The 27,178-nt window shown below is 33.1% G+C and overlaps 1 protein-coding gene across 2 annotated transcripts; it reads right to left on the reverse strand.

Annotated features, from left to right (window-relative positions):
• Positions 1-187: 187 nt before the first annotated feature.
• Positions 188-25,589, reverse strand: CPH28 (cuticular protein hypothetical 28). 2 transcript variants are annotated; one of them, XM_013325963.1, is made up of 4 exons: positions 25,487-25,589; positions 2,534-2,656; positions 2,142-2,312; positions 188-1,934 (listed from the first exon to the last, which is right to left on the reverse strand). In XM_013325963.1, exons 1-4 carry the CDS (start codon positions 25,502-25,504, stop codon positions 693-695), a joined length of 1,554 nt encoding a protein of 517 aa, XP_013181417.1. In that variant the 5' UTR covers positions 25,505-25,589; the 3' UTR covers positions 188-692. The 2 variants fall into 2 exon arrangements, with proteins under 2 accessions (XP_013181417.1, XP_013181407.1); XM_013325953.1 differs by having other exon boundaries at positions 2,142-2,327; positions 25,487-25,588.
• Between the last annotated feature and the right edge of the window lie 1,589 nt (positions 25,590-27,178).

Raw genomic sequence — 27,178 nt, forward strand, 5'->3', positions numbered from 1 at the left:
TAGATTATTCTTAACGTTTTATTGATTAACATAGTATGGTTATTTTGCATGGCATTTGCCAAATGCATACTTACTTTTGTTTATCCAAAGAAAATTGTCGCCACAGCCGCCCCGGTCGCTTCAATTAAGGGATTATAATTAAACACGTTGATAATAATATAAAAAATATAATTTATTATTAAAAACAAGAATTATTACAAATTACTATTGCAATTTTTTTTACACAGCGTCCCACACGGAACTATCGGAGACTCATGTACAAAATGTTTCGTTCGTAACATTACAAACTTACAACTAAACTTTACTAAGTACAGCCGTCACATTATTAACTGAGACATCTTATACAACTATCGGACTCTTTTACACAAAATCTGTCCATTAAAGTGGTATTAGTGTGCTAATCGTAAAAAAATATATCGATATGTGATAGTGATATACTTGTGATATCAGACTATCCATGTGCTTTGTAGTAATAACTCTACACTAAACAGTACTCAGTTAATAATGACCGACATTACGATAAGGTACAGAAGACACAGAGTAATATGTACAAATGCGGCAGCCACTGTCCCCACAACTAAACACGTGCAACCACACAACAACCGAGCGACCGATGACATCTGACTTGTGATTCGTTATGGCCATTTCGGACTAAATCGATCGCTAGCTGTAACAGTTCATACACTAAGCAACTAGAACTGGATGCCGTGTCCCCGCAGGAAGGCGTCGATCTGACCCGAGGACGGCGATTCCCCGCGAGGAGCCACGTAGTAGTATTGCGGAGCGGGTCGTGGAGCCGACTGGCTCTGTGCGGGTTGATTCTGGGCCAGGTGCTGCGCCTGCGCTCGTGCTGCGGCACGGTCCCTCTGTAGCTGGCTCTGCTGCAGCTGCTGCTGTTGCGCGAACAGCTGCTGTGAGCTCTGGAACTGTGTCTCGGATTGCTGCCTCTGGTACAACTCTTGAGGGTTGGCCACCTGGTGCCTGTATAGTGGCGCGCTGGAAGCCGGGGGCCCAGCTGGTATTTGCGGAGATGGGATGAAAGGTCTCTGAGCCTGAGGTTGCCGCTGAGCGACAAACGGTTGCAGTCTTTGATTAAGATTCAATTCTCCCTTTGTTTGCGGAAGCGTTTGGTAAAGTTGAGTATTGTACTGTCCACTGGAAGGATCGTACACTAATTCGGTCGAGTATAGAGGGTTGCCGCTGGGCGCTGGAGCCGCAATAGTAGTCTTCTGTTGTGTGTTCAAGGACGAAGGTGTGGTCGATTGGTATTGATTTTCCCTGTGAAATTTAGCAAATTCGGCAGCAAAATCTATTTGACCCGGTCGTCCAGTTGTCACCGCTACCGGAGAAGGAGACGGCGAATAGTTTGGTTCTGGGCTGTACTGAATCTGGGGTTGGGGCTGAGGCTGCGGTTGAGGTTTAGGAGTCACTTGCACCAATTGTGGCCTGAAAGTGGTCGCTGGAGGAAGAGCCCTGGGGGTGGACACTGGTAGAGGACGAGGAGTGATGGCAATCTGTTGCGGTTGTTGGTAAATTGGCCTCCTCACGGGTGCTGGGCGCTGCACGACTCGCGGTCTGATTTGCTGGAGAGGTTCTTCTTCGGGTTCCTCTTCGTCGGCGTCTCTGAAGTCGTTCTGGAAGTAGGTAGTCGGTGGTCTCGCAGTGGTGGGCCTGACGGGCGGCCTGGTCGGATAGTTGGGGATACCGTCGTCTCTCTCGCCGGATTCGGGAGCGGCGGACTCTGGTTCGTCCTCTTCGTTAGGCTTGTTGGGGTCGCAAGGGTTGCCGGACACGTAGGTGAACTCTCGCTTGTTGCCGTCAGGGTCGATGTAGCCGTATTTTCCTCGGACGACGCAGTCAGTGCCTCTCGTCTCCTCTTTGAAGGAGCCATCGGCCGCTTCGTATCCGAACGTAAAGCTGCCATCGTCATTCACCTGAAATTTGAAACGGTAGTTTTAAATAAAAACACCTTTAGCAAACACCATGTATTTCAATGATGCAATAAATAACGACTGACGATCTGACTACAAAATTGATATCATGGAATATTATGTTAAAGTGATATCTAGCAATAACTAAGCAATGTAAATTTTTCGAACACTTATAAGTAACTAGTGTAGATTAGACAAAGATATACTGACTTTATTGTAGTTGCGGATGGTCTGCACGGGTGGCTGCTTGGGCCCCTCGGATTGTAGCTGCTGCTGCTGCTGCTGTTGCTTGTAACGTGGCGGTGACCGCTGCGGTGCGCGAGGCTCGTACTCCTCATCGATGCGGTCTGACGCGCGGTACAGGTCGTCGTAATTATCCGCCTGGACAAGGACAACCTGCAAGTTTACAATTAGCCACTTGTAATAAATCCTAGATCTTGTCAAATGAATAAATTATGCATTTTCATATTTAGTGGGTTTTTATCTATTTGATACGAGTTAAGAACTGCAACTAAAGAAGATTTGTAGTCACTGTTTTTGATCTAAAAATAAGTAACAAAAGTGCATAAAACTAAAAGTATAATGATAAAATTTAGACTCACCCCGCCACCTCTCTGTGGCCCCTGGGGTTCATATTCGTAGGCGTCGTCCACGGGCTGTTGCAGTCGGGGCCTTGTGCGAGCCTCCAGCCCGCACGCCAGCACCGCCAGCACAGCACATAGCACCTGCAATAGTATACATTAGAATATAAATACAAGAAGTCATAATAAGTATGGAAGCTCGACATGGATTTTTCATCACAACTCTTTATAGTGTTTAATTCTCTCAACATTTTAAAGCCAAGACATCCAAATTTAACAAACACTAACGGAATGTTATTAATGTACAATCTTACGATACTATGGGAGAGAGTAAAGGAAACAATAATATATTATTTACTCGGACAATTTTGAGGTTTAATTTTAAACCGCATAAAGGTACAGCAAAATCATCAATTAAACGGTATCGTATTTCCGCGTATGTATTTTTCATAATTATACGACTCAATGGATGTACTTGACCTTTGACTACTCTTTACCTATAATTTGATTACGTGACTGAAGATAAATGTATAATTAAAGATTTAACATTTTTTCATGGTGCTTGTTAAAATTGAATAATATAATAATTATTGAAAGATATGAGAAATCTTTTAAACTACACAATACCTTTATTTATCACATCTAAGTCCGTATTCGCAAGGGACGTTAAAACGCATACAAATAGAACAATTTCATTTACATTCATAAGACAACGCGTTTAAAACAGGACGCTATTTTTTATGTCGCGCAGTGTTGCATTATTGAGCACTTGGCGAAGGAAACAAGAGTGGTTTAATAGTGTTCATCGCTTGAGAACCGCTAACGCAGAGTTTTAACGCGGGTTAAAAGCGCCCGTGCGAATGCGGACTTATTTATTTCATTAGTTACTTAATCAAAAAACTTAATGGCGAAACAATGAATAATAATTTCATAACTCTCCACCATTGTTCATTGGAACATGTCTTGTTAATGCTTTTATCTTGTAAATAGTAAGTGGAACCATAGAAAACATTTATAATAATTAACAAATAACAAGTAACATTAGGCTATAACTTAGGGTAGGGAGCCCCTTGGTGAGAACGTATAGTGAGCTGATGATGAAGGAATGATGATGATGAAGTAACATCAAGTGTTAGACATCTTTCAAGTATGAACTGTTGACTGCGTGAAAGGTGATGACGTGACGGCAGAAATAACGATGATACAGATCAATGTGGAAGACGAAAACATAGTTCATCCTCAACTAGAGTTCTTTAAGATCAGAGATATGACAATGAGCAAAGAATTCAGCAAAAGTCTGAAATATGTTGCTTGCGCATTACGCATTATTGTAGTCAGTCAAACAATTACGAAACACATTCCGACCTAGTCATACGATGTAATAGCAGGGCGTTGAAGGAAAAAGTAGAACTGGTGAATTTGGTGCGAGCGCATTACGTAAACCCGGCATAGTTTCTTTTATGGTGACTAGACGATATGGGACCACTTTATTTTTTTTAGTATAGTCATAGGAACTATACGGCTTGCAAACAAATATATTTTGTTGCATAAAACTATGAGTTTATGAAGATAGATGTTTTAGATATCTCCTTTCATCTATGTCTAGTTATTAGAAAAACCTTATGAACATACGTTTATTTTACAAGCATTTAATGAAATAAGTGAAAGTCTAGGGAGAAACTATTGCGCTTTGTGACGCATTTTTAGATTTAGCTAGAATAATTGTGAAAGTTAAATTTTATGTCGCACTGTACTATTACCATACATTGTTTCGTCATGCGACTGCGAACTTGTTATTTCTTTTATCTTTTTGAAACGCAACGAAATCACTGGAAATACATTGCAATAACTTTTACACGAGCTTTGTTTGATGTCGTAAAGTGTTAAAACGACACGGTTAATTATAACTGTCGACTGACGTTTTGCGTATTAGCACTTCTTTCAACATTCAGTTAGTTCATTGTTGCTTTTTATAAACGCTGAAAGTTGCTTGATATTTTTTAATTAAATTTTTGCTGTTAAAAAAGTCATACTAAATTTTTTTTAAACCAATTCCTACTTATAGCAATTCATTTTTAACTGTTTAGTTAATGTTTTGATTCGGGTTTTACCACATATTTCTGTTAGTCAAATCTCTTTATTTGGTACCCATGTTGGGGTGGTTTTACGTAAATATTTTTTTTTTTTTGCGGCGGCCATCTTTGTTTCTATCTATCTCGATCATAGTTCTTAAAGATCAACAAAGATGTATTAAATTGTAATAATAATAAGAGAAATCTGCAATAAGGGACTATTTACGATCAATTAAGGACAATAAGCAGTGTTTCAATAAAGTTCTGTTTCGTGTATTGTATAACTGTTATCCAGTGAAATGATATATTTGCGGGATATCTCCAAACTGTGGTGTAATGCGGTGATATCAGATGTCCAGAGCTGTGGCTACATTGACACCGCTCGACACTAATTCTCCCAGCTAATGTTATAATGTAACGACTCGTTACTAACGAGAGGTGCTATTTCGAAACCGATTTAAGGACGAATTCCCTTTCAAAGTTTTCAAATTAAGGTTATTTTAAGCCACGTGGTCGATAAGCTGGCATGAATAAGCCACATGGTCTTTTCGCTTATTTATAATGGCATTGTGATATGAATGCAATCAACTAGCATTTGTTTTTTTTATTGTAGATTTAAAAACTTGTTTGTCACCGATATGTATAATAAGTCTTCGTTTAACTTAGAATCTTTAAAGGTATTTTTCCTTTTAAGTTATGTTACTATTGTAACGCCTTGAAAGGGACGAACCAAGTTTAGATAAAACAGGTTTTTATAAAGTTCGTGTACTTTTCAACATTGACATTTATGAAAATAGTAAAAAAACATTAACTACTGCCATAGTCCAAAGTTATATTATAGTTCTTTTCAAATATCTTAGCGGTCCCAAGTTCATCGACGCGCTGCGCAGTGCTCTCCCCCCGTTTCCCACTACTCCACGGTATAGCTGTTGTGTGTTATGCGCAGTGATTGGCCTGTTGTTAAGAGCCGTCAAAATATCTGAAAACAGCAGTACTTATTTCTAGTAAAAAAGCAAGAATTAAGTGTGTATTTTTTCACATTTCTGTCATAGGTGTGGAAGTATTAGTGCGTGAAGTTACGAAGTTAGTGAGCTGTAATAATAAGTTACTTTGCGTCACACGCACACGCGTAACATTTACATCGATTTATAAATAATTGCTTTTTAATTTCGTTAAAAACAGCCTTTACCTCTACCAACCTAATCACAAAAATGTACCCAAATACTACCATGACAATAAAACTTAAATAAATCCTTCTTAATAGCAAGCAAGAAATGTTTGACATTTTAATTTAAAACACCATAAAATAATTAAGAAAAATATTTACAAATGAGTCTATTTGTTTTTTATTTAATGAGGTTACGGCTTATTAAGTTGTAAAAGTTCAGTTGAACCGTTAGATATTATCGCGCTGCTTGGCCAAGTGTTGGCGAATTTAATTTACATTAAAATATGCTCTGATAAGCCTCGGCCAAGGCTGCAATTATGTATGCATTGTAACTAACCAAACTAATTGCACTCATAAACGAATATTTACTAATTTAATTTTAAAAATAAATGTAGTAAAACATTACAATGAAAAATGGATGTTAAAATTAATCAGAAGAAATCATACCAAAGCAATGAAATACTTTAAATTAAAACGTCAGGTAAATATCAACTGTTTTCTATATTATTTAATGTGCTTTATTAAAATTAATAATAATTGTAATTTAAGGACTTAATATTCACGCGTAAAAATAATGATTCCATTATAATTAAAAAAAAACTCGTTTTAGAAACACTAGATGGCGCTGCACTGTGTAAATTCATATGTATAAATGCATGCAAAAATTCAATAATGTGCCTTATTTTATGTAATTTTGGTATTTAATGAAGAAGTCGGATATCTTCTGGTGAATGAGCTATTTTTAAATCAGTTATGAAAAGTTATTACATAATTTATTACATCCGAAATCCGTAACAAAATCACCAAACTGACGTATTATATTATATTTTCGCCTCCACTTTCCCCACGTTAACTTTATAACCTACAATTATGTCGACAATGTCGAAAGTGGACTGGCACGTCAAATCGCCATTTGATTGAAGCTATTTATTTGTCGTTTGGGAACTTCTTTGTGTGTGGTGTTGTCACTTTCAACGTGTGTATGTGTGTGTGTAGTGATGACAACTGCTACTAGAGGTCGCTGCTTGAAGCGCTCCGTGTATGACGATCCTTACTTGATGAATATGTTAAAAAGTGGTTGAAGTTTGTAGAAAAAAAATAGTTCTTAATTAATACTATACTCTTAATATTATTAAATATTAAAGTATATCCAAGACTAAACTTCGTCTCGGTTAAAAGTTTAAAAATGCAAAAATGCACCCTGTATTTTTCCTTTCGAAAATATTTTGTAACCCAGTTTAAATGAATTCCATTCATTACATTCGTTTTTGAATATCAGTTACGCAAGTTATTTGTGTACATAACTGTGATATATACCACATAATATCAACCTTCGAACATTCTTCATAACACGTTTCTTATATTGGGTAGAATATAACGATTTTTGTAAGTAAAAAAAATAAAAAAGTATGACATCACTAACTGAATCTTTAAAGTCTTTGTCATCTCGCCTTACAACCCTAAGGGCCATACCTATTTTATTCTACAAAAATCTGCTAATATTTAGCAGATTTTTGTTTATTACCAACTAATTTCTATGCTTGTGCCTTGTTTTACTATAATAGTCAAATGGCGGGATTCGAACCCCCGACCGCATGATCGGAAATCCGTACCTAACCATTAGGCTATTGACGCTTCCACTTTACCACAAGGAATCCAATTTAAAACCACTTAAAGAGTTATATGTAGCATATTATGGATCGCCACACGTTCGAAAGCGTTTTGCAGCAAATAAATCTATGAGAGTGGCTGCGTCGTGATCAGAATAACATAATAGATAACAATTTTCCCCTGTTCAGATAATAATAGTTCAACTACGTTGTGTGAATGGCTTAATATAACTTAACTATACTAGTTACATTACGTACTGCTTTGCTAAGTTATCGAGCTTAATATATTAACCTTCATGCATTTTTGTACTGTTAGGAAGAAAATCTGACACTGTGACTGCATCGGCGCAATACTAGTCTTGTTAAAATATCAACGTTTATGTCCCCTCACTAATAATTCTGACACTTGGTAACGAAAGCTCCCCATTCGCGTCAAATGATTCTAAATAAAAATATCAAAAGGTACACTCCATTAAACACGGCATTACTTTTTATACGGGTATCCTAAGTGATTCAACCGTAATACACGATACGTCACGTTAACTCACAATGACGTTGAGTGAGGTAAATGAACAAGTTTGAAGTGAACTGGTGTTAGAAGTCATTTGCGGTCATTTGCGGCTCAGTGAAACCGAACGGCTTTCTAGCATCCGGCGACGCATGTGTAATAACCACGGCGATAGCGAAAGTATCAATCGACATTAGAATACATATTTGTAATTGTTATGCGAATCTTATGTCGTAATAATACGCAATGGAATCCTACTTTAATTTAATCATTAACTAGATCTATGGTCAATCAATTATTTCATCGATTAAAAAAAATGTTTCAAATTAATCAATCATTTGTTATTTCAGCCATTGTCCTCTTTTCTTAATCATGTAATTAATCCCTCTTACCCCGCGACCCGCGAGTCTGTCCGCGCAGAATTAAATAAAGTCTTAGTAGCATGTTCTTCCAGACTATGTCTACATCTGTGCCATATGTCAAGCAGAGAACATGTTGTGTTGAAAAAATCTCTCCAAACATTATAATAAAAAAGAAATCAACTGACAAACATACTATAAGTACAAACTTGAAACTTAACTTCTTTCCTCAATACTAATATATTACAGAAAAATCAAATATTTAATTCAGATTTTGGAAACTTAAACAATGTAATATCCAAATGTAAATAAGTTTACTGTCTACTTTGTTATGTTGAAAGATAAAGTTCCGTCATGTAATTAGTTAAACTCAATCAATGAAACACACAAGACGGCAACAACAATCAGTCATGTTCAGCATTCAGCAAGTGCGTGTTGACACGATATTGCCTCGTTTATCAATATAACTTTGTTACATTACATACTAGCTGACGCCCGCGACTCCGTCCGCGTGAATATATAAAAAAAAAACGTAATAATACGTATGCCAAATTTAATCGAGATCCTTTCAGCCGTTCTAGAGATATCTTCAAACACCTATCCATCCATCCACATCACATTCATCTAAACATTCGCATTTATAATATTAGTAAGTTAAATAAAAAGCTCTTTAAGGCATAAATTCGAAAAAAAAGAATAAATAGTATCCTATGTCCGTCTCCTGGCTCTAAGGTATCTCCTCACCAACTTTCAGGCATATCAGTAAAGCCGTTCTTGAGTTATAAATATTGTAACTAACACGACTTTCATTTATATATATAGATGAAACATTAACATTCAGAATTATTAATATATAATAATATTATATATTAAGTAAAGATTGTATAAACAGTACACTGTATCAACCTTGATACAATTCTACAATTGTCTGAATTTATCTGAACTTTACAAAAAATGCGATCGGAACGAATCTCTTGTGATCCATTCAATCTATTTACTCTTAACATTGAAGTGATAAAGTTAAATACATCAATCAAGGTAGTTAACTTATGTAATACTAGCGGACCCGACAAACGTTGTCCTGTCTACACGTCGTTAATTTGAATAAATTAATATGAAGTTAATATTTGACGAAAATTGTGAATCTAAACCATTCCCAGATCCCCTTGAACACACACAAAAAATTTCATCAAAATCGGTCCAGTCGTTTGAGAGAAGTTCAGTGACATACACACTCACAGAAGAATTATATATATAAAGATTGTTATTGGCCATTACTGAACATAATTTACAACCAAATGTGGTGAGGATTTCAGCACATTCCTTGCCGCAGACAGAAACGTTCGATGGCTACTTAAAGTCGCTTAGTGTAGATTTCTCATATTGAAAATACTGTAAGAAACTATGAATATATGTACGATTAAATGGCAAATAGGTTTTTCTGTTCGATCAACCAGATAAGTACTAAGTCTACAATAAGCCTTTATGTTTCTATATATTTAAAAAGTTAACGCAACTATGGATTTCCACAATGGCAATTCAATGAAACACATTGTCATCCCTTTCATTTTCATTTATAAAACGGAGACAACTATATGTTTCAAGTGTTATAAATGAATTTCACAGTAATTAGTAGCAATGTTATCAAGGAGAAAAGTGAAAGATGCATTTAGATCGCTTCTTCATGTTAGGCAAGACGTCCTCGCGCTGACCATTATCTCTCGTTGTCAACGCTTTTGGAGTGCGTATGTTCTGAGTTGCGACACGCGGGATTCTTATTTTCGCAAGTGTTAATTTTATTTTGTTACAAGTTGCGATGCCGTGTGAGAGAAGATTCCAACTTATTCTCAAGCTATCGGATCCGATGCGCTGTTATTACTACACACTGAGTCGCTTGCACGACCTTTTTGAGGTTATAATTTTGAAAAGAATTGTTAAGTTTTAATTGCTCATTTAATTGTTACATACAATATTTAACATTTAATTAAAAATACTTTCGTGAAAAATAAATAATTAATTAACAAAATCTTGTATTAAAATTCATAACGACAATACCGTTCCGTTTCACCTTTTAGCAGTATTGATGACTATCACAAAATATAACATGTCTAAATCAAATTATAAATTGAGGTAGTTCATCCAGTAATGGACGACTCAACGTATAAAATATAATTCTGATATCGTGATCAAGGTAAATAACATAGGTAGTGACCCGTAACAAAAGGCATTCGTATATCGTATACAGTAGAGCCAATCACTGGAATGATTGCCTTAACGCTCTTGAACATATTAATCTAACTCTGTGAACTTTTAGGCTCCCGCGCAATTGCTCAACGTAATAACGTTGATACAACGCGAAGGTAAAATAAATATATTTTTATACAGGAGTTATCTACTTGCTAGTATTATACAAGGTCTTTTACCTTACGCAAATATACTGGCAACATTATTATTGTTATTTATTGTTTTTAGAATATGGCGTATACATTATTTACGGTAATTAAAATCTTTAACTGACCGTGATGTTAGAATAAGTTTGGGATTTACAAAGAATTTGTTTGTAGCTTTAATCTCCAGAGACCTAAATAAGTAAAAATATCTTATGATATTGGCTATGGCTAGAAGGAAGGCATAGGCTACTATTTTTTTTTTAATTCCGTGAGGTCGGAGTCGTGGTGTCAACAGGTATTCATAATAAAACAAATTCATTAAATCCGTAGTCTTTTGTAATAGATAATAATCGATACTAATCGAATCACGATTAAATTAACGATATCTAATATAGTTAGCCAACGTTTAATCGATTTAAAATATTATCAAGTCGTGTCATCTTAGAACTGAAATGATTTTACTGTACAATAAAAAGTGTATTGTTAATTTGAAAGTACATACGATGGCAATATAAAAGATATATCTTAATCATTTTACTAACATTATAAACGCGATGTTTGTATGGATGGATAGGTGGATGATTGTTTGAAGGTACCTCCAAAACTACATGTTTACATCTGTAGAATATAGTCTGGAACAACATACAAGCTAGTGTTTAAACCTTTTAAAACCACGCGGACGGAGTCGCGAGCGACAGATAGTTACATAAACCTGTAATGTTAACGTGTTATAGATAACTATAATATTATACACAACAAATTAGTTTAAGATTTTGACAGCTATGATCAAATTGGTTAGGTTATGTTTGCAAACAACAACCATTTTTTTTGTTTACATTATAAATTTTAACAGGTACTGTTATAGCTCAATTATTCTAAATAAAATTATTAAAACAAACATTTAAAGAAAGATAATAAAAGAGAAAGCTTTACAAATTCAAATGGTCGACCTTTCACTTTGACATTTAACCTTGACAGTCGCCATTTTGTAATTAAAGACGGCCATTTTATATTCGAATGTCTACTATTGAAGACCTTGATTTATTGTTTTAGCATTTTTATTTTATTGTTTATTGAATAACGAGATGATATAAGATTTACTTCCTGGAGTCATTTTACAAAAATAAATCAAATGGCAAGGTGAATAAACATTTTGATTCAAACTAGTAAATTATTTTTATCCTTTTATTTACGAATATATTTAGCTTGAATAAGGTCACTTGTACGAAATAAAATAATGGGAAGTCTTATCTCCTTAGCCATTTGCATATTTGATCGTGGGAAAATCTAGTGAAATAAGCTCTGGCTAATACAATGTTTTATATTAGCTATCAAGTATTTTTTTTAAATCGAATGTCAATTTCTTTTATAAAAGAACCAAAAAATGTCATTTTAATAGAGATATGAACATGAAAATACAGTCTGGAACAAATTTGTTAATTCAACGGTGGCCAGATTCGTAGACTTCACCTAATTATTAAGTAAAACTAAATATTCTGCGCATCTTTATGAAATTATTAAAAAAATGACACTTTTATTGCTTGATCCGAAATCTTACGTCCTTGGAGTAATAAGATTCTATGACCTTTTGCAGTTAGTGGCAACTTGCGGCGGCTTACGGCGGCGCATGCGCAGGTTTAACGACACGACCTGCGTGCGCCGGCGACTGGTTCTCACGGGGTCAAGATTATACAGTGAAAGTGACACATGACGTAGTTAGCTCGCTGCACTGCAGGTGCACACAAATGCACCAAGATTCTAAACATGTTACGAAGACTTAAGTCTATATAACAGTACAGCAAAAGAGTGTAACAAGTTGCTGTACCCTCAAAAGCATAGTATAAGTTAACACGTACCATCTTTCACAGATCACCGTATAACAGATAGGGTCGTGGTCCAGTACTAGTTTAATTGTTTAAGAAAGAAACAGTTTTAAAAAGTACTTCTATAAATCTAGCATTAAGAATGTATAGACACGAATATTTGAGATAAGTAATAGTTTCACAATAATAAAACTTTAAAATTATTTTTGGAAAGTCTATGGGCATAATGAAATTAAAAACCTGCCAAAAGGTTTTTTTAAATTTTTAGCTACTAACTTTTGAAATTATAAATAAATCTTAAAGCGATTGAATATGTACTTATATGTATTTAGCCAAGTTGTACTACTGCAGTTGGTGGAATATTTCTACGATGTAATTTCCATCATCAGTCAACCATTCACTAATTAACATGTCCCAAACTAATCGCGTTTACCTTTAACCTCAATATAGTTAATTTATAAGGAGATTTTGTAGTTTTTAAATTAACTTAGATGTACTAAGATGACATAAATACCAAAATATTACAAAATTTATTACTTATTTCTTACGCTATGTACTTATTTTACTTTGCTTTAAATAATTAAAACGTTGTTTAAATAATTGAAAATCTTATATATAAAATTCTCGTGTCACAATTTTAGTTACCATACTCTTCCGAATTGGCTTGAATGATTTTTATGAAATTTATATGCATATTCAGTACCTCTGAGAATCAGTTAAATATTTTTTTAATCCCGCACAGACGGAATCGCGTGGGAGAGTTAATTTTAATATAAAAGATATGTAAACACGGCTAAACACTCATCCTGATGAAGGGCCCCCGATGGGCTCGAAACTAGTCGGTGCCGCCACCGGACGTATATACGTGAGTGTTTAGCCGTGTTTATATATCAGTCTAGTCTCACGAAAGTTTGAATAATAAAAGATATGATATGAAATTACTACCATTTTACCCCTATGATCGTGGTACAACGGTCGAGTGGTTTGTAAATTTAAAGTACAGTAACAGAAATAATTTAACGAGAGATATATAAAAAATGTAACAAGAAATGGTGTTACTTGTAATCAATGTATAAATTAAGTTGAGAAATATTAGATAATTGTAATATCAAGTTATATCATAGCGGATAGTCTAGTTAGTCAGTGAACTATTTACGAGCACCACTTGCTTATCGACATCAAATAACTTGCATGCAACTTGAGCCTACTTGGAATACTTAAGTAACAATAATAATAAACCTGCTTTGAAACGAATCGCTTATTGAGTAATGTTACCTGTTTGTTACCTTGCATCAAATTATGTTGCTATGTGTTAGGGATACGTATTTATACTCTAACAAAGTTTATTTTTAAATCGAAGTTGTAAAATTAACGACAAATAAACTGTACAATATGCAAGATATTTAATAATAGCTAAAATTAAATATTTTTAATAGTTCTTCTTCTAATGCCTCTCCATTACTGGAGGTTGGCCGTCAGCTCAGCGAAACCTTTCCTGTCTTGTGCCAAGCGAAAAAGTTGTTCAACGCTAATAGTTATTGCCCGGATTTCTTCGGCACAGAATTAAAAAAAAAAAACTAGTAATAAATACAGCTTTGCCATTTGAGGATTGAGAAGTTTTTCCCAAGTTAAAGATTTTTACACGCCAGTTCATTTGACTCGGAGTTGATTCAATGCACACAAACAAACAAATTTTTTCCTCTTTATAATATTAATTGCATGAATAGTGATATAACCAGTCTTGATTTTATGGGTTTAAATACGCCATGAACTATGTCCTTTTTTTTTCAGAGGGGAATGCTTTATGCATACTCCGCGCCCCGGGGGGGGGGGGGACGCGGTAGTTATGTGGGATTCTCCTCCATAGCGGAGGCATACCCACTAAACCCCTCTGTTCCTCCAACGCATCGGGACGGGACCACGGGCACGCTTTCGCTCTCGTCCGCGGCCCGATGAACTATGTCCTGGGATTACCTTTAAATTTAGTTAGTTTAGTTGATTACGATAAAAAATAATAGTTAAATTATTTCAGTTTTATACGTGAATCATTTAAATAAATACCATAAAGAGAATACAATTATGTCATGAAATTTAACGCATCATATCATTGTTTACATATATGTACAGTCATTATTACCGAACCTTGATATATAGGAACCGGAATTAAAAAGGGTACACGCAAATATCATAAATTTAACTCCAAGTGGTCCACTGAACTTATCTTAATTGGACAAGGTTGTAATAACATCGGACTTTAGTTCACCTTAACATTAATAGTTTTACGCAACTTTACACTATGTATATCTCCTACATACTATGTAGACTAAGTGAATAACTTTATTAACATATAGACTTAAGTACCTAGCTCTGAGCTGAATATATAAAAGCTAAACGTACTTAATACCATTTTACAAAGGTTAACTTTTGAAGTCTAAAGTTTATACATTTTAATACAATTGTGATAACTAAAATTTTGCATACCAAGTAATAAGACATTCGAAGTATTATAAATCAATGTTCAAATCTTACTTATATTATAAACCCGAATGTTTAGATGGATGTTTGAAAAATTCTTTTTTTTATTGGATAGACATTTTATAGAGGAAAGCTTTAAGCTACATAATATTACGCTGCGACCAATAGTTTTGTTTAATACCGTGCGGACGGAGTCGCGGGCGACAGCTAGTAAAGATAGAATTAATTGTCACGTAACATCAACAGGTGCGTTTAAAAATGTAATAAAAGCAGTCACTTCTAAGCAATCCTATCCATCAGTATACTACGACATTGTACATTTTTACAGTCGGGGACATTTATTTCCTACCCATTTGTGAAATGTCAGTTATCGTCGAAAATTTGTTATAACAACATCCACATTCGTTATCTTATAGCTCTAATGGTGGCAGATTGATGTACGATATATGATCCTAAGGGGGAAGGGAATTTTACTATACATACATACAGTCAGTCACACAACCTTGGTTGTGTCCTTTCTAATAACTTATATGTATGGAAGTGTATCACCAGTTTGTAATTATTATATTGATTGTAACAACGCTTATTTGTCATAGTAACTAACTACAGCTTTTTATTAACTACTAGCGGTCGACCACCGTCCGCGCGGTGTTAAAAAAAATATCTTAATAGCCTTTGTGTTCTTCCAAACTATGTTTTACATCTATGTCAAATTTCAGCGAGATCCATACAGCTGTTCTTGAGTTACCTTCAAACAAACATCCGTCCATCCATCCAAACATTCGCATTTATAATATTAGTAAGATATAAAAATATAGTACGTATAATTTAAATTAAAAAATGCGGAACTAGTACGCCTTAAAAGCTTAAGTTGGAATAAACAATCGATCCAAACAATAATATTGTAAAATTAAACAGGTTTTCAGGTTAAATATCTTGACCTACCAGTTGGATATATAAGTACCATCATGCTTGCGGAACTCCATGAGAAGGAAAAGCCCTCAACTGCCTTTCGAAGTTTTCACCATATTTACTTAAGAATGAGAGGTACATTGATAAACAACGCATTACAGATAACTACGCCATGACTAACAAGGCAATGGAATGTGGACGATTCGATTTCGATCCAATAATATAACGTACAAGGTTGCATGACATGAATGTATGCGTTTACTGTCATTTTATATTTTGTTATGTCTGGTATGACAGAATTTTTTAAATTACATTTATAAGACCTCGTTGAAAGCTTTCCAAAAATTTACAATTCTGGTTTACATATACAGGATGATATTTTAATGGATGGATGAAAAACTTTGTGGAAGTAGATTTCCTCGATAGCTATCGTATAACAGTTAGTAATATTTGCGATTTTCAATATATCTGCATATATAATGTATTGAAAATAAACGATAGAATAAAATTAATCTATTAAAAAGCTCTACTTCTGCAACGATTTTGATCCGACCATTAAGAATCAACCTGTACGTTATAAGAAAAAAATGTTTAGATTAATTTAAATTTTACATTGCCACAATAATAAGTTTAAAGTATACATACACCTGGATCATAAAAACCTTCGTTAAATAGTTAACTATGGTTTGTTTTTCCGTGGAAAACTGCAGAGCGAATATATACTTACCTGAAAAGAAAAAATAATTATAAATAATAATTCACAAATAATTAAATTATTCACATTGCTATGAAACTAAATAATTTAAATATAATCTTACTAAATAAGTAAACCACAACAAAACAAATGAATTAATTAATACTATATTAAATAAACTATATACTAAAACTAAACCAAACTAAAAATAACACTAAAAAATATAAAAAAACGACCCCAAATCGCTGCGCTCGCAATAATTCAATAGCGAATACTAGATAATTAATTTATATTTAATTTTATAAAAGTATTATAATTTAAAGACGTAACATGTAAAGAGGACTCAATTAGTAAAATTAATAGTCGTAAATAACTCCACATTAGCAAACATTTAAACCATTAACCTTACTCTAGTTTTAATTGTAATAATTTGTTTATTTGCCGCAAGCGATGCGTACTTTTTGTATTACGACACAGTGGAACCGCGCCTTAAACTTGTTAATTTCACATCGGTAATCACATGCCTATTGAGAACGATTTCAAAACTACGTAAATATAAGAAGTTTCCAAAGAAAGTTAAAATAAAAAAAGACTGCGTATCATGGAAAAATTTAATCGAACTTTTGTACACCAAATTCCAAATAAACGCTGTGATATTTGATTCAAGATGTCAAGGTGTAAAATAGCACCTTTTGCATTGATTAAAATTAGTGGTTTTATATACTTTTAAAACCAGGAAGTAATAATATAAATGAACAAAATATTACTAGTATAAATGGATGTTAACTGTCGCCCGTGATTCCATTATCACATGAATTAGTGACCCATGGATTTTTAAATGTTATGTTCTAAATCTATACCTAATTTTAGTTGGGTTCGTTTAGCTGTTCTGAAGATACATAAAATCAAACATCAATCCATCCATCTAAACTTTCGTATCAAGATAAGACAAGCGTACACACACATAGGTGCATTAAGCAGGTACTATGTACGATTGTGGAATGTCGCGGTTCAATAGATATCCGTAACTTTTGTAATTACACGATAATAAATATGATATCCAGTTCTTAGAGTATAGAGTTACGTAACAAAACCGTTTCAGTAACTTGATATATACGAACTTATACGAAACAAAGATATAACTTATTCAAGCAGTCTAGTAATTTGACTTGAGTTTACTACAATAGTTTCCACTGCTGAAATACATGTATAGATACATTTCATTGCCTTCGTTTTTTTTCAAGGAGAACGAGCGATGACTAATATTATTTATATTCTAATGCTTCCAAAGTAGAAACCTATGGGTACTTAATTTAAGTTTGGCATTCAATACTTTAAGACCAATTCCAGGTCTCCAGAACTAAATATTCAATTCTTTCCTTGTAAGACTATTCGAAGTGCATGTTCGAAGTATTACGTAACAGAATGACCGTAGGGCTCGGTAACCAACTGGTCTGAAGGGCGGAATGTAGAGCAAGGGACTCGCAACTACCACGCTGATGTTATTGAGCAATAAGATATTACATGCTATCTAGTTTCTATATACAGTTGGCTATTTTAGTAGTCTCCTAGAAATCGCCCGCGACTCTGTTCGCGTGGAATAAAAAAACTTAGTAGCCAATGTGTTCTTCCAGATTACATTCTACTAGAGCTGCCTTCTAACAAACTTACATCCATACATCCAAACATTCGCATTTATAAGTTGAGTTGACGTATGTTTTCATATGTGATTTCGTGCGTTTAGACACAATTTTGTGACAAGAAGTCGGAAGTATGTAAATTATTTTTTCAAGTAGAAATTACTTAATAGATGAAGAACCAATAGGCAAAATTAAAAAGTAATTGAAAACAAGATAGTGAATGTAATTGAAGTCTTATATTGCTCTATATAACTTTACAAAACTCTAATAATTACATAATTTCAAATCAGTCGTTAGAAACATGAAACAAATTACAAAGTACAGATCTTTGACTAGGAAATAGTATTTACCTCGCTCTAGATGACAACAATCCGACACTTAGACCCTTCAACGCTTGAAATTATGCAAAACCAATACTCTATATTTAATTGATTTCTAAATACAACTTCGTTTTAAGCAAGAATAAGTGAACAAAACCGACTCAAAACGTATTATTCCCTTAGTTACTTTCAAACAGATATATAACAGTTATTATGCAGGTTTGTTTAAAATTGAAACAATTCTAAAATAAATTAAATTCTTCTTATTTCGTTCACAATTTATTCCACACTTATAGCTTAACTTTTATTTCTATTTGAGACTACAATTTCAATCGCAATGTATTTATATCGTTAAAGGCAAGAAAACTTAACAATATAAAGTTTTTTATTACTTATTTCTGGTCTGTACAAGGCTGCAGTAACAAAGCCACAATGTCTGACGCACGCCTCTACAGAATTTATTGCACTTTGTGTAGAGGCCTTCTCTGATATACATCTTTTATCTGAATCGTACTTTAAACACATGTGAACGTCCTAGCGTTGAAAAAGCTAAGCTGTAAAGTTTATTTATAAGCTAGGCTATAAAAGAAATGAGTTATTCAATTTATAAATATATAATTATATTTTAGTTTCTTCGTTATTATAAGTATATTCGTGATCGTTTAAAAACTACAGGAAGTTTTGAATACTTCGCTATTATGTTATTGTCGTAGCGTTTGCGCGTTTATGTCTTTTCTTTGTATTTAAGATATATATATTGATTTTTTATTAAAAAGGTCTTAAATAACAGACATTTGATATCGATACTCAATATATAAACTAATTAATATCTATCTAAAGCTCTGAAACTACTTACGGGTATGAATTTATTTATTTCCTCGATTTGAGATGAAAACGTGCATCGTATAATCGTGAAAAATAACAACCTTCCAATGATTTCCATTTACGTAACAAATCCCAAAAACTTGCATGTGAATGTTCAACAAGCCATACAAACTTGTGTAATCTCTTTCACTTTCTGAAAACAACGAACAATGTCATTAACATTGTTTTCTCTACAATTCACACGATTTTACTTCCTTTTAGTTCAACGTAAATGAAACAATAACTATATTATTTGCTTACTGACTCGTAATTAATGTTAATATTGTCGAAAATAATTAACTTAATCTTACTAATATTATAAATGCGAAAGTTTAGATGGATGGATGTTTGTTTGAACGTATGTCCAGAACGGTATAATGGATCTCGATGTAATTTGGCAAAGATATACTAGTAGTATCTAGTTATTAAGTGTTTTTTATAATTTCGTGCGGACAGAGTCATGGGCGACAGTTATATTTAATAAATTAAAAGTTAATTGAAAACTCTTCTAGAAATAAAATTCAAGAAGGAAGTAAGTGCTCTCCATTGATTAATAACACAAATTAATTTGTTGCTAGTTACGGATAATTAGTTTGACACACGTTATTGACTTTATCACTTCCGAATTATATGTATGTGTACCGTAATATATGTATGTTTAACTATAACATTTATAATGTTACAATTTAATACAATTAGTACTCTATTATTATTATGTATCACTAAAAACATAAGCAAATGTGTACAATGTAATTTATTTGAGTCACAGACGTTAGGTAAAAGTACATACTCATTTTTAACTACTTTGATGACTATAGAACCAATCAGACCAAAATATTAAGACACATATTTAGCTATATTACTTCGTAAGTAGCATATAAGTTCTTCCAGGCTTTGTTCTACATATATGGAAAAATATCAGCGAGACCCATTCCGCCCTTCTATAGATGCCTTCTAATATACATACATCAATCCTAACACTCACATCTTAATAGTAGGAATATTATTCACGTTTAAATTTCTTTACTTGAATTTGTGAAACAATTTGAAAGTCTAGGAATTTTGAAAAACTCGCAACACATAAATAAATGTGTTGACAAATCTATAATTAAATGCGCTGAGAAGGTTTTTGCGGTGTTTTTCCCCAAGCGTGGGAGCGGCGTAAGTAATATATCATTGTGTATATGTTTAGTGCTCTAGCAAGGCTGCATTACCACTATTGCCTTAATTACTTATGACAATGAAAATTGTGACTGTAACATTGTATTAATTAAGTTTTATTTAAGTAATAATTGTGAAATAACACTACTAATTAATTTAAAAGACGACCAGTTTAAAATTTTGAATAGAAATCGAGATTACGTCTGTAACTATTTGCCGCAAGTGTGGTTGAAAATCATTTAAAAAGCCCTTAGTGTTAATTATGATTTTATAAGAAATGACTCTATAAGAGATAAATGAACTTCTTAATTCGACAAAGAAAATAAACAAATACCTACACAAAGTTATTTTATAAAATAGTATCAAGTATTAGAATACGCAAAAGCTCTCTCTTGTGTCGCAAAAAGCTGCAACATCAATGTAGAGATGACATCGCGCAATCTGTCAGCAGGCATGCGTACGCGCATGATTTATGTATGCGCAGGTCGTGTTATGTTATCTTACATTACGGGTGACCTGCGCCTGCGCCGGCGACATGTTACTTATAAATAGAATGGAACGGCTAAGCGCATCTTCAAAGTGTAGAACTTAGAAAACAAGATAATTCCAAGATTATATAGTTTGTTTATGACTTATTTTTTAAATATAAATTATCGCAAACCACGAACCAATTTATGTCTCAAATAAGCTAAAGCTAAATAAACAAAAGAAAATCAAATTCCACGCACAGTAGCTTAATCAGTTATAAAAACTGCGAAATCTAATATCACACTTAAATTGTGTTTACTTATTCTAGATTTCTTTATTATATTTTGTAACTTAACTAAGTTAAAATGTGTCATTCAAGGTCACATTTGATCCGGGGCGTGCGGTGGCAAAATACGACCCAGTTCTCAAGCTTAGGAACCCGGAATTATAACGGTCACGATTTTTTAACATATAATACATTAAGCTTTATCTAGGAGGTAATACACGAAATCTTACGTAAGACATTAAAAAAAGCCTTTTCTTCGAGACTTTACTTGACTTTTAAGTAACCTTTTTAAATGTTTAGTTTGTAAGATATTTTGTAGGTTATTTTAATTACTTTATCTTCTTCAAACATTTAATGCTAATACGATTATCAATTGTGTAGCATTAAACGTGTTAAAACGTTAAATAGGTTAGAAAATAATTTAAAAAGGTTATACAAAACTTTGATTCCTAAGTAAGCAAACTTTTATCTTTATTCCCCATTAATCTAGATTCTAGACTAATAGTAATTTTACTGCGGAATGCAATCAGCTGACGTAGTCACCAGTGCAGCGGCGATGTTACCAAACAGACACAAAAAAGGTAATCATAGCTAACTGCCCTGTGACGTCATCTGCATATTGAAACATATACTGTAATCAATTTATGAGACACATCGCCTGTGCTCTATTGATTTATATAATAAGTTAAACTAGCAAATAGTTTACTAGACGGCCATACGTATTTATATCTTACTTGTGAGTAGTTCTTTCTGGGTATTTTTTCATTCATCCAAAATATACTATAGAGTTATTATATAAAATTTTATTTTTACATGACTGTTAAGATACCTATACAGATGGTCCACTTTAAAAGTGGATTTAGTGTGCCATATGCAAATTGAGTTTTTAATTAACAAAAAAGTCATTTTTAAGTAACTATCGTCGCCGACGAATTAAATAAAAAAACTTAATAAGTAGCCTGTCTCCTTCAGGCTATGTTCAACGTCTATGCCAAATTTTAGCAAGATCCATGCAGCCGTTCTTGAGATATCTTCAAACATTCAACATTCGCATTTATTAGTAAGGTTATTTTTTGCTTCCAAAATTAAAAGTAAATATTAGTCGAATGTAAAACATTTATCCTTCCTTAGTGTAGCAATCAGTGATTACACGAAACATAATTATTGTGTAAACGAGTACGGAGACAACGACCTTTGCCTGTGGAAAGTATTCATCCTCTAACGATAATGATGATTATACGTCAATTCTAAGTATTAACAACATCCTATACAACTAACTCGTGTCTGTGATCTATCATTAAATCTTCAAATAAAGATATTTACTACTTCTTTTTATTTATTTTTATCTGTACAATGTATACTAGCAAACTTACATGCGGCCAGTTCTTTTATCTTATTCTCTTTTTAAAAATTTAACCTTTCTAATGTTATAAATGGCAATGTTTTGATGGATGGATGTTTGTTGGAAGGTATATCCAGAACGGCTCAAGTTATCTTGATAAAATTGGGCACAGATGTGGAACGTAGTCTGGAAGAACACATAGACAATTCGTAAGTTTTTTTTTAATTCCGTGTGGACGGAGTCGCGGACAACCGCTAGTGAATAAATAATGATATCTACTACTTCTTTTAATTTTTTATTAAGCTAGTCATAAACTTTTAAAAGAAAAATTATGATATTACTGGTAGCAATAAGTATCCCCAGATATATACGTGAGAAACTATGCGAAAAATTAATTAAATTTAGAACATTTCTTATCTGTGTCAATCGAATGCCTTAAAACGAACTGGCTGAGTTACAGAATTAAAAAAAAATTGACCAACGAAAGATAAATTTAGCTACCTCTATACATTTTTTTGCAAAATAATGAAGTTGAATAAGCTATTTTATCATAATTTTTTGTGACAAACAAAACGAAATTTACTTCTCGTCTTGGTCCTTGACCTGATGGGATAATACTTTGTAAAATAAAATTTTGTAATTCACTTCTAAAACATATAAAATCGAATCTGAATAAGCGAGAATCTAAGAGACCGCAATATTTACTCGCTTATAGAGTTTCTCTCTAACTAGAGCTTCTCGCTCTAAGAGACCGGACAATGACTCTCACGTAGTAAGTCGAACCTCTAGTTCGACTTACCTACATTGGAATGTAAGAACGAAATATTCCTATGAAAGATTTACATTAAACAAAATATGTATATCTAGATTATTTTATATCTGAAAACAGTATAAATATTAAAGTTAGGTAAGTTCTACATCAGCAGGTTGTCAGAACCAGTCTAAAACTATTAACACTATTTATGTCACCGCTTTTCACTATCGTTTGAAACTTGTAACACCTGCATATAGCTACTTAAGTTTATTTAAAAATTAGCTGTCGCCCACGACTACGTCCACGAGTAATTTAAAAAAAAACTTAATTAGTAGCCTTTGTGTTCTTCCAGACTGTGTTCTACATCTATGTTACATTTCATCAAGATTAATTGAGTCGTTTTAACGATACCTTCTAACACGAACTTAAGAAACTAAACTAAGCTTTCGCATTTATGATATTAGTAAGATTAGTGGGATGTTACAAATATCTTTATTATTTATAGTATGTAAACTTTAGTAAAGATATATTTAACGGGTGCTTATATACTGTGGATACAGACTTAGTTAAAAAGTTAATGTAAAACTTTGTTAATAATTGTTAGGTTTATGTGTTTAAGTAAATGTTACTTTCTTTACTAGTAACGAGCTTTATCAATACTAATAGTTATTCATGAAACTTGACTAAAATATAGGGTAAAGCTGAATTTTATCCGTTTTAAGTACATAAGATTCGATATAAATCTAATAAAGGGGTCATTGAACCGGACCAGCAATTGTCCTTTCTAACCGTACCTAGGTACAGCCAGCAGACACAAGTAGGTACATTCAGGTACAGTCAGCAGTTGCCCAATGTACCTAGGTTGCTACAATTATGCCAATGGAAAATTTGCATTTCATTTAAACCGGTATTCTTACTATGATTTGTGTAATTGCAAATCGAGCGAAAGATTCAGTTACTAGGATAGTAAAAGGTCGCTAAATGATTCAATTTAATAATTTAAATCTAAATAATATTGTAGTCCCTTTCAATATGTAATAGAATAAAACTTTAAGACACTAATTCTTTGTTGTTTTAAAATTTTAATCTGTTATAAAATCTGTGCAACATTAAAATTTTTAATAAAAAAAAATATTTAAAAAATAAAAAAAGATTTTCTTTTCGTATGTTAATTTCTAATAAAAAAAATATTTAAAAAATAAAAAAAGATTTTCTTTTCGTATGTATTATTACTGACAGTAAACACCAAAAGCTTATAAAAGAAATAAATTATTTAGGTAACATAGTAACAATGTTTAACTAAATATAAAACGAGTTTGTTTATCAGAATGATCTAGAAACAGATATTCGAAATGGCCGCACGACCTACAAACAAAAGGCACACAGTAAGTTCACACAAAATGTCTTACTCACTGCCCACGAATCCTATTAATGCAATTACATTCAGCACGCAGACAAACGAAAGCTAAATTAAGCTTGAAATAATAGCAACAACTCCTTACTTGAACTATTTTAAACGAACATCTTAAAGTTTTTTTTTAATAACTGCACAAAACATAATCTGTATTTTGAATGCGCATTTTTAAATAACAATTATAATTTGAATTATGTTTCAGTTTAAATTAAATACTGAAAGGAAAAAGAGTAATCATTATTATTTGGCATGATTCTTATATAATTAAAATAAAAAAAGACATCTTGTGAAAAAAAATCATGGCTCAATATTTTAAATAAAAGAAATATATAATAAATTATAAGCATATCTCGGTATTAAAAATTAATGGAATTATGGTTTAAGGATGACCGCGCACACAAACTGTAAATGAAAATTTTCAAATCACTGAATTCACAGTTCACATAAATAAATAATCCGAAAGTTTCTTGTACGCGTTGTTCCTGAAACCACAATCCTATTTTATAAAAAACACTATTACAAATTAAGGGAATTAACAAAATTCATTAAATAAAAATTAAAAATGTGAAATTATTTCGCACTTTCCTCTGCAGTTAACTTAAATAATTTGTATCAAATTAATTTTAATAATTATAAAATCAATGTATTTAATTAATTCCAATTGAGCTTATAAAACACAACAATCCTATAAAATCACTTAATTTTGACACTTACGTAAATTTTGGCGGTCATTTTGTGGTTGAACTGTCAACTGTCACTTGTCACTCGCGATCGGGGCGCATGCGCGGTGTGCGCGCGGAGAATGGCGGCGGCGGGCACGCGCGCAATATATACCCTCCCACCAAACGCGTTATTATATTAATTACGTTTGAGTTTTCACTGTAAAGACACCAATCGATCTGGATCTAACACTTCCTATTTCCATAATCCAGAATCGGAGTGGCAACAATTTGTTCGGAGAAAGTGGAAAAACTTTTTCATTTAAGTATTTATTAACAAAAGCGACAAAATTGTTGTTATAATAAATAAAGGCATGTAAAGTCATATTATAAAATATTTCATGTAAATATTTTATATTACATATCAAAGCTTTAAATTTCGACAATATATCAATATTTGTAGGTTATAATTTGCACTTTTATACGCTCTAGGGAAACGCTAAACACAAAATAAAATTGCAATTTCTAACCCCAAAGGATTTTTCCCCATCCAAATTTCTTTTAATATACCTTAGCAAATATTTGATCGCAAGAAGAAAATTCATGGCAATTTCCAGTAAAAATAGACATTAAAAAGATTAGCTCGTATTTATGTTAATTGTACTGTTGATAACTAACGAAAGATAAAGAGATAGATTGAAAAAGATAAAAAATCAGTTTCCAGTCAGACTATAATTACGCATAATAACTATTATGAGGTAAGTAGCAGTGGGGAATTGTGCAACAGATCAACTTTGGCAGCGTTCATTATTCATTCAGCAGTGTTTGGCGCCCACTTCGGTGGCAAGATGTCTGCTAAATATATTAAATGTTTTATGTGCAACTCCGTGGGAAGGTGAGGGATACTATATTCATGCGGCGTAGGCAGCGACAACAAAGAACATCGGTTTATAACACTACCTCGAAACTGTTGAATAATTCGCTGGTTCGAAGAGGAAAATTTCGTTAATACAAACGTAATCTCATGGGAATAGTCTCACTTCAAAGCTGTGTTATGTCAAAATCATCATTTTTTTAGTACAGTCAACAAGGGGTGAATTGGTACACTAAAATCTCTACGACAAGTTGACGTGGTGATATTAGGGATACCAAACGATTAGCAGATTCGTCGCCTACTTTTAATTCCAAGGAGGGAGAAAGTGGAAAAATAAGTATTGTTAGGAAGAAAGTCCGACACTGTGCCGGTGTACTGGCGCAACACTAGCCTTGCTGAAATGTCAACGTTTGTGTCACCTTACTAATCATTCTGACATTTGACTTTATAGTGAAAGCGCGCCATTCGCGCCAAAGGATTCTAATTAATAATGTTTATTACTATATTGACTTTGCTATTCCCTATCCTGCCAAATCTACTCTAGTAAAGATCAATGCTCATAACACTTAATACATTGAATACCACTGGTGATGGCAAATGGCTTCCTCCTTTTCCCTATTACAGTTAACTCGTAGGGCGTGTTGGTGGCACTCAATGTGTTAAAAAAGACTATATTTTACTGTAATTTGCAACTTTCGCTGTAACATTAATTTGAGCAGAAGTCACACCCGTAGATGTTATGTCTGTCGCGAAAGCTAAGCAATTCCCATGATAATAAATTCATTTTTTTAGAACATAAAAACTTTTTTTATGTTTATAAGTATGTACTTAAAATTAATATTATCTTCATAAATGGACGATAAACTAAAATGG

Source organism: Papilio xuthus, unplaced genomic scaffold (assembly GCF_000836235.2).
Source record: "Papilio xuthus unplaced genomic scaffold, Pxut_1.1 DF828952.1, whole genome shotgun sequence".
NCBI classification, from domain to species: domain Eukaryota; kingdom Metazoa; phylum Arthropoda; class Insecta; order Lepidoptera; family Papilionidae; genus Papilio; species Papilio xuthus.

What these genes read in the sequence shown, in the direction of transcription:
- CPH28 (XM_013325953.1), bottom strand. An exon ending in GGCCACAGAGAGGTGGCGGG is followed by an intron (nt 2,328 to 2,533) that starts GTGAGTCTAAAT and finishes GTAAACTTGCAG; the next exon opens with GTTGTCCTTGTCCAGGCGGA. An exon ending in CCATCCGCAACTACAATAAA is followed by an intron (nt 1,935 to 2,141) that starts GTCAGTATATCT and finishes TTCAAATTTCAG; the next exon opens with GTGAATGACGATGGCAGCTT.